General features: G+C 57.1%; 1 protein-coding gene across 1 annotated transcript in view; it reads right to left on the reverse strand.

Moving 5' to 3' along the window:
- The window catches only part of EML1 (EMAP like 1), a 98,389-nt gene extending 97,181 nt beyond the window's left edge, over positions 1 to 1,208 (reverse strand). Inside the window, 1 exon segment of the mRNA XM_036411759.2 lies at positions 1,012 to 1,208. Coding sequence (XP_036267652.1) covers positions 1,012 to 1,078 — 67 coding nt within the window. The 5' untranslated portion in view covers positions 1,079 to 1,208.
- Between the last annotated feature and the right edge of the window lie 8,127 nt (positions 1,209 to 9,335).

The following is a 9,335-nucleotide window of genomic DNA, read 5'->3' on the forward strand; positions in this document are numbered from 1 at the left end:
CTAAATCACAGTTGCAAAATAAATAGCTTGAGTTGTCAAAGCATCTAGAATTCCAAATGCACTCCAGAAAATTCCAAAAAATTCCAAATGCACTCCAGAAAAATCCTAAAACACACACACACACACACACACAAACTACAACACAACACAACAATACACACTTTTTTTTTTCCTTTACAAACTTTTGGGGCTCTCTTTTTTCTTTCTTTTACAATCACTTGGATTGATAAAGCAATCAACCCAAGATATGCATAAAAAAATCATGCCGTTTGTGCATGAACTACCACCCGTCGCGTTCTGATAAAATAGGTGGTGTGTGCTGTGGGAACCTTTCTCAACCTTACCAGGGAGAGTAAACATTTCAAAGATGCCATATTGGTAGCTACGAATGTTTACTTCCTGTTAAAAAAAAAATTAAGACATTTTTTAAATCTATCACCCTGAGAGCAAAACAAGTGGAAATACTTTGAAGGCGGGTCTGCTCTGCCTGCCCCTTTGGATGGCATCGAGCTGGGCTGATTTCATCCAAGTGGAGCTGGGTGGATCCTGAGGGTCCGCCCGCCACAGACCTGCGTGCATCCCCGCAGCCGCGTCCTGCTATTCAGTGATCCGCTGGCCGAGGGCTTCGCCCGCACCTTTCCCACCAGATGTGAGCGGGGAGCGGAGCGCAGCCGTCCCCGGAGCCCGGGCGGCCGGGCCTCCCCGCGCGCGGCGGGGGCGCTGGTGCGGGAGGCGCCGGCCGGCCGGTCCCGCGCGCTGGCCGGTCCCCGCGCGCTGGCCGGAGCCGGAGCCGGAGCCGGAGCCGGAGCCGGGCCGGGCGGAGCCGGCGGCGGCAGGCGGGCAGGGGCGCGGGGGCGCGGGGAGGCCCGGCCCGCGGCCCAGCACAATGCGCCCGGCGGCGGCGGGAACCGCGCGCCCTGCCCGCCGCAACTTTGCGCGGCCTCCTCCCGCCGCCGGCCTCTCCCCGCGCCCGCCCGGCCCCGCGGCCCCCGCCCCGCCGCCGCCGCTCACCGTTGCAGAACTGGAGCAGCGAGGACGTGTCGTACAGGCTGCTGTAGCTCGAGAAGCCGTCCTCCATGCTGAGGCCGCCGGGCAGCGCCCGTCCCCCGGCCCGGCCGCGCCGCCGCCGCCAAAGCCGCTCGCCCCACACGGCGCCGCCCGAGCCGCGGCCGGCGCTGCGCTGGGCGGCCCTGCTGTGGCGGCCGCTGCCGGTTACCACGGCAACCCCGGGCCCGCCGCCGCCGCGCACGCAGCGCGGGTCTGGCCGCCAGGGGGCGCCCGCGCGGGGACGTGGCCGGGCGGGGCCGGGGGCGGAGCCGGGGTCGGGGTCGGGCGGGGTCGGTGCACGGAGAGGAGGGAGGGCGGGATGCTGCGGGGGCCCCCGCGGCCCGGCCCGCCTCCTCCCGGAGGCCGTAGCGCGGGGGGACCGGGGACAAAGGCGAGCGGGGAGGGCGGCGGCGTCGGCGCGGGAGGGGCGGGAACCCGCCCGCGGACCCTGCGCGCCCCTCGGGCCGGGCAGCCCCTCCTGCGGACGCCGGAGCCCGCGCTCCCTGGAGGCGCCGTGCTGGGCCGCGGCAGCCGCAGGACCAAACATGGACAACTGGCGATGCCCGTCCGGCAGCCTTTCCACCCCGAGCCGCGCCGCTGCGGGCCGCGTCCTGCGAGGCGGGCCCCGGGGTCCCCACGGTCCTCCCGGCAGCAGGGCCTCCAGGGAGCCTGAGCGCCCGGCTCCTCACTCCAGGGAAGCTTCGCTCACCAGGGGCCAAGGATGCGGCTTCCCACATTGAAAGGCAGAAAGTCTGGGCCTTTACAGGACTGAAAGCTTCTGCTCTGTGCGCTCCCCCTCCGTCAGCCTTCGCGTGCAGACTTGCTACATGACACACTAGTTAACTTGTTACGGGACCCAAGGAAACCGGGATAGAGTCTATCTCGGAAGGAGAAACACACACGCACGAACGCGCGCGCGCGTGGGTTTGTAACTTTTCCAGTCCACCCATTCACAGGCGACCCTATGAGTTTCATTGCCCACGGCCTGGAGTCAAGGCGCTGGCAACAAGGAATCCAAGGAGTCCGAGGATTGGACCATCTCCTGGCTGCACAGCCAAATCCCAGTGGCTTCGAGTTGTAGGTTGGACACAGGTGAAATGGAGATGGAGTAAAAAGTTCCTTTTTTTAAAAAAACTTTATATATATATATATATATATATATATATATATATATATATATATATATATATAATTGATTTTTTACAGAGAGGAAGAGAGAGGGATAGAGTTAGAAACATCGATGAGAAAGAATCATCAATCAGCTGCCTGTTGCACAACCCCCACTGGGAATGTGCCCACAACCAAGGTACATGCCCTTGACGGGAATTGAACCTTGGACCTTTCGGTCCACAGGCCGACGCTCTACCCACTGAGCCAAACCGGTTTCGGCTAAAAAGGTCCTTTTAAGAAAACCTGTGCCATTCCTGGTGGTTCTGAGAGGGAGGGAGGCTGTGTTCCCAGCAGAAGGCAGGGTGAGGCCCGGGGCTCTGTGGTGTGTGTGGCATATTGCGCTCCCGGTCTGTCTGCCATTGGATGCCGCAGGCAGAGGGCATGTTGGGAGTCCTTGTCAGAGAGACCAAGCTCAGAAGAGGAGGGATTACGAAGGAGGAAGAAAGGTACATGTAGGAGGCTGAGGGTTACAGGTGCCATTGGCTTGATTGCGGCCTGGTGTTTGAAGGTCAATGTTAGTGATGGCGAAGGAAGGGAGCAGGGCCTGCTAATGGCCACGGGCTGATCGGACATGGCTGGCCAGCTTGTCTGGCGGACCGTGGGAAATCAGAGTGGACAGAGGTGGGGTCAGGTGGGAGACCCGGCCGCGGTGGAGGGAGGCTGGCGGTCTGCAGCAGAGCACTGTTGGGAAGATGAGTGTGAGTGGGAGCTGGACTGCCGTGGGGCACTGAGGCCCAGACAGCCAGGGGGGCTGAGGGCCGAGCCAGAGGCCCACACCGCTGGAGAGTCAGAAAGGCAGAGAGGGGACAGCAGCCTCCCACTAGAAATGCCCTGTGGCTACTGGAGGGGGAAGTCCAGCTCCCCAGGGAAAGAGCTGGGACTTGGGAGCTGTTGGCAAAGAGGTGGGAGTGAGCTGCCTGAGGGGGGAACGGAAGGAGGGTCGGCAGGAGCTGGGCAGAGCCTTGGAAAGGGAAGAGGGAGGCGGATTCCGAAGGCACAGTCAGGGAGGCACAGGAATCAGCCACAGGCGAAACCCAGTAAGCTCAGAGCACAGAAAGCTGCAAAAAGGCGGGCCTTTGCCCTAACTTAGTTGGCAAACTCATTAGTCCACAGAACCAAATATCAACAGCACAACGATTGAAATTTCTTTTGAGAGCCGAAATCCGACTTCTGCGCATGGGCCACGAAGTTACAATTGCACTGTACGTGCGCGCCCGCACGTGGTATTTTGTGGAAGAGCCACACTCCAGGGGCCAAAGAGCTACATGTGGCTCATGAGCTGCAGTTTGCCGACCACTGCACCTAGCTGGTTTGGCTCAGTGGACAGAGCATTGGCCTAGAGTACTGGACAACTATGGTTTCCTCACGATAGTAAAAGTGTACTCTAAACACACACACACCCCAGCAAGATTTAGTATAACTATAAGGTTATGCATGTCAAATCAATTAGGTATAATCTATGGAGATTATATATGGAGATTTAAAAAATCTATGGAGAAAGTTCAAGAAAAACCCCTGAAAATTTAGTTAATAATATGAGATTTTTGTGCCCAAACAGTTTTTAAAGTATATTTTTTATTTTATCTCAGAGAGACAAGAAGAGAGGGAGAGAGAGAGAGAAACATCAATGATTAGAGAGAATCATTGATCAGCTGCCTCCTGCTCGCCCCACACTGGGGATCAAGCCCACAACCCAGGCATATGCCCTGACCGGGAATCGAACCATGACCTCCCAGTTCATAGGTTGATGTTCAACCACTGAGCCACACCGGCCAGGCTTGTCCAAACATTTTAACAGACCGTTATTCTACATCATTTTGAGGCAGAGAACGCTGTCACTGTGATAAGGAGCGTGAGCTCTCTGGGACAATATGACCACCGTGTTCCCTGCACCACATGCACCCTGTGCAACCGGCGCAAAAGAGAGAGGGCAATGGGGGCCCCGTCGCCGCTATTCACCCAGAAGGAATACAATTGCCCAGAAACGTGATCGATCGTCCATTGTTTAACTCAACATTCTTCCAGACTTAGTTGCCCGGTGACCGCGGGGCTGGGATACACTCCCGGCAGGTGGCTGTGAAGTCGATTTAAACAGTCGCATCAGCACTTTGAACAAGGAGACAGAAAACTCCACTCCGGGTCTCTCCCCGAAGGACGTGAAGCAGGGCCTCAGAGATGTCCTGTGCCCTCGTGTTCATGGCAGCACCAGTCAGGATAGCCAACACGTGGGACCATCCCGAGTGCCCACGGATGGAGAAATGGGTAAGCAGGAGGCGCTCCAGCTGCATGATGGGGCACTGGTCCTCTTACGAAGGAAGAAACGGGCACACTGTGCACCGTGGATGGGCCCGAGGACACTGTGCCAAATGGAATAAGCTGTCCCAGAGTGACAGGTCCCGTACGATTCCACTTCTGTGAGCTCCCTAGAGCAGACAAACCCATAGACACAGAGAGCAGGGAGGTGCCTGCCAGAGGCTGGGGGAGGGAGGGCGCCTGGGGACAAGTTTCCTTTTGGGATGTCAGAAAAGTCCCGGTGATAATGGCAGGGATGGTGGCACTACAAAGGTAAATGTACTTGGTGCCACTGAACCACACACTTAAAAATGGTGAAAGCCCAGCTGGCGTGGCTCAGTGGTTGAGCGCTGATCTATGAACCAGAAGGTCACACAGTTCGATTCCTGGACCAGGGCACATGCCCGGGTTGCAGGCTGGATCCCCAGTGTGGGGTGTGCAGGAGGCAGCTGATCAATGATTCTCTCTCATCATGGATGTTTCTATTGCTCTTTTCCTCTCCCTTCCTCTCTGAAATCAATAAAATGACATTTAAAAAAAGGGTTAAAATAGCAAATGTTATGCTATCTATAGTTTACAGAGAGAGAGAGAGAGAGAGAGAGAGAGAGAGAGAGAGAGAGAGGCAGGGAAAGAGAGAGAGAGAGAGGTGTCACAGGAAATGTCAGAGTGCACGAGCAGAGTAAGAGCAAGTATTTTGCTCAAAGGATTGCACTGAGCTGTGATGTTGTCTGGGAAAACATCCAGGCGTAGATAGTCATACAGGTACAGGGGTCCTTACAAATTGGAGTGAGTGCTATGAAACACAGAGAGGGGTTCAGGTGAGTGGGGAGCGTCTGGATTGGGCTGAGCAGGGACAGGGGAACGGGTGGCGAGGGACAAAGAGCAGAAGCCACAGGCAGCGCCGGCTTATCGGAGGGACCCAGGAGAAGACAGGCTACGGAGCAAGTGGCCTGTTCCCGAGGGGGCTCTGAGTTGACTCTAAGAGCAAAGGGAACTTGCCCTTCCGTTAATATTAGGGGTTACATTGTGTCCCCCCTGCCCAATCTCCCCACCACACGCATTCATACATGGAAGCACTAGCCCCTGGTCCTTTGAAATGATTTGGAAATGGGGTTTTTACACGGGTGATCTGGTTAAAATGAGATTCCTATGGTGGGCACTAATCCAACATGGCTGGTGCAATACAAGAGGAATTAGGACACACACAGGGATGGCCTATGAAGGCCCTGGAGGGGCAACCACCCAAGGAGCGAGGCCTGGGCTAGATCTTTCCCTCAGAAGGCAGCCTCCCACCCTGAGGCGGGGTGCCCAGCCTCCAGCTCTGTGGGGCGAGGCGTTTCTGAGCTGAAGGCTCCCCGTTCTCGGTCCGTGTGACAGCAGCCCTCGCAGACGGATGCAGCCAGTCTGGCTCCGTCACAGCATCAGGACACCCCTCGCTACCGACGGTAAAAGATACCGTCTGCTTTCTTGCGATAAGATCGTCACTCTATAAAGGTGATCACAGACTCCCAGCATCAGCAGAGAACGTGACGTCCGGGGCCCCAGCCCCCCAGCCCACCCAGCTGCGGGGCTGTGGCCTCCCTGGGGCCTGGGCACGCCGGCCAGGGCAGGGGTGAGAGCCTGCATTGCTACGAAGGTAGGTGGGTGTTTTTATCCCAAACCGTCCTTCCCACAGCACCCTTCCCGGATCCTCCTCTGTCTCCCTCGGTCTGGTGCGGGCTCCGGTCTGCTCTGAGATGTGGCGGGAACAGCCCGTGTCCCGGTTTCCAGAGCCCCGGGCGGTTACCTCACCGGAAGAGGCCTGAAGGAGGCCCTTTCACCCTCTGTCGCCTGCCCCACGAGGCGCAAGCCTCTTGGCTCAGACTTTAAGTCTGTGCTCCTGCGGCAAATGCTGCCTTTGGCACCTGCCACGCTCCTGCCACCCCGCGCTACCGGCCATGCCTCCCCTCGATGCTCAGACCCGCCATGGCCTGGAATGCCGGGGCCCCGCCCTGAGCGCCCGCCTTCCCGCCCGCCGGCCGCCGGGGTAGAAGCTGCCCATCATCTGCGTGGACTTGGTGGCCTCTGTGGCCGTGAGCGATGCTGTCTGCTGCACCCCCACACCTGCTGGCACTTCACTGTACCCCTGTGTCAGCCTGTGCCAGCCCACCTTGCCTGGTAGGAACTGGCGTGTGTGTGTGTGTCTTCCAGGAGATTAACGGTCTTAGGCTCTACAGCAGCGACCCTCAGAACCGCTAGCAGGGTCACCTAAGACAATTGGAAAACACAGATATTTACATCATTAACCGTCGCAAAATTACAGTGATGAAGCGGCAATGAAAATAATCTTATGGTTGGGGTTCCCCACAACATGAGGAGCTGTATTGAAGGGTCGAGGCGTTACGAAGATTGAGAACCACTGCTCTAGACAGTTGCCCGTCACACACAACAGGCTTTCCACTGCCTAGAAAGCACCTGCCTCCTCCAGGGAAAGTCCTCCATCTCCTCCCTATCCACCATGACCATGGACAGTTTCTAGACCTCCCCCCACCCCCACCCCCACCCCCACACACCCCACTCCGCCTTCGTCTGCAGAGATGCCCACCCTACTCCGTCTCCCTCTTTTCTCCTGATCCTGGCACCCAGAACCGGAAACAACAACCTTGAAGGACTGACCCCAGCACCATTTCCCTTTAATGACCTGGATATTTCGTTTCTTTTAATGCAACCCAAGTTTGTATCAGTATCTTTTGAGCCGCCAGGATGTACACACCGTCGGTTCCTTTGAAACTTCCCATCAATTACAAACTGACCAGTCTTTGCAAATGAACCGGTTGGGTCTTCTCCATCCTGTGCTGAGCTAATTGATTAAAAAAAAATTTTTTTTTTACATCTAAAGACCAGATTAGCTTTATCTCCGATAAATGTCATTTTGTTGGTTTCAGTCCATCCCGTTAGCCAATCAAAATCTTGTAAATTCTTAAATCTGGCGTCTAACACATCAGCCTTTGACAGCAGCCAACGTGCCACAGCCAACCCTTCAGTATCTCCTTCACGTCACACCGACACGCAGTTAGCAGAGCAGGATCGGGGAGCTCAGTGCACGACCTCAGGACCGCCCCTCCCCTCGAAACGCCATCGATCTGTCAATACTACGACATCAGCCCACTGGTGCGTCCGCCCAGCCTCTCTCCCTCTCTCGTCCTTGGGTTTGGGAAGCAGTTTTGCCAGGGCTTTGTGAACGCCGAGGGAAGAGGGAACTGGCTGCTTTGGCTCCTGGAAACCAGCTCTCCTTCCAAGTCATACGTACACACATTTGTGCTCAGGACCCATATTAGCATCGAACGCATCGTCTATAGTTTCCAGAACCAACTCTGCCTGCTTTTTGGAAATGATGACACGTTTCCCTTCCCAGTTTTCTGCGACTCCCAGCTGGCAAAACCCCAGATGGCGAGCCGAGGCCCCGAGAATGGGTTCGCAGGAACTCAGCAGCCCCCAGCCCCCCTCGCTGTCGTGGGCTTGTGGCAACGTCTCATAAAGGCCGTTACTTCAGCTCTTCCAGTTTTAACATTATTCTCCTTATTGGAGACAAAGAACCCAGCCACGTCCTAAATATGCAGACAGGCGCTCAGAGTCCTTCATGACTCTCGTTCCTCAGCCACCCCCCCCATCAATTCACTGTTCATTCCCTGAACCCTCGAAGCTGCCTGCCCCTGGGGCTTTGCCTCTGTGATTCTCCCAGGAACGCCCTTCCGCTCAGTCTGCGCCTGGCTCAGACGCCGCCTCACTGACCTGCCAGAGCCGCGGCCCCCTCGGATGCTAATGGCAGCAGTGCCTGGGGCCTGTGCGGGCCAGCCTGCCTGTGAAGCCCTGGGCCCTCCGGACTGCTGGTACCATGGAGGCAGAGCTGTGCTCTCCGACGCCTGTGCGTCCATCCTGCCACGGCAGCCGGCGTGGAGGCTTCCGAGGGTCTCCCTGGCCTCGGCCCTGGCTGGAGCCTCAGCCTCAGCTCACCTCGCAAAGGCGAGGCGTTCCCAGCCTGAGGCACCGGCCCCCGCCCAGCTGGGCACCGCCGGCCCTGCGGGGGGGGGGGGGGGGGGGGGGGGGCTGGTGCGTGAGAGGCGCTGGACGGGATGCGCGGGGATGAGCACAGTCCCATGGGGCTGGCCTTCCGCTTCACGCCATCACCGAGTGTCCTCGCTGTAGGGGCGTGGACGTCAGAGCCTTCCCAGGCGACCTGCTGGCGGTCCCAAGGGCTGAGAGCGCCCCGAACCGCTAAGAAACCAGGGGCTTTGCCCTCGTAGGCTATTCACTCGGATGTGTCCTGAATGGTTTGTCTCCATCGAAAGGACTGGCATCTCTGGAAGTGTCTGAAGCGAAACGTTAAAAGCAGCATTCAGTTGGTTTTCTCTTGTAAAAATGGACGCTTTAGCCAAAACCGTTTTGGCTCAGTGGATAGAGCTTTGGCGGGCGGACTGAAAGGTCCCGGGTTTGATTTCGGTTGGGGCCACGTCTCCAGTGAGGGGTGTGCAAGAGGCAGCTGATCGATGTTTCTCTCTCATCGATGTTTCTGACTCTCTATCCCTCTCTCTTCCTCTCTGTAAAATAATCAATAAAATATGTATATTTTTAAAAGTTTTAATAAGAATAAAGATGGATGCTTTAGTTGCCTTGGGGTCACACCGTCATGCGGGGGCTCCTGAGACGGCAGACAGAAGGCCCATCCCAGGCCCTCCACGGAACCTCACTTTCAGGGAGTTTTTGTTCATTTGCCCCACCGTGTTGCCTGTGAGGTTTCCTGGCCGTTCTTGGCTCACCAGCCAGCGACCACAGAGCAAATACGCTAA

Source organism: Pipistrellus kuhlii, unplaced genomic scaffold, assembly GCF_014108245.1.
Source record: "Pipistrellus kuhlii isolate mPipKuh1 unplaced genomic scaffold, mPipKuh1.p scaffold_m20_p_41, whole genome shotgun sequence".
Taxonomy (NCBI): domain Eukaryota; kingdom Metazoa; phylum Chordata; class Mammalia; order Chiroptera; family Vespertilionidae; genus Pipistrellus; species Pipistrellus kuhlii.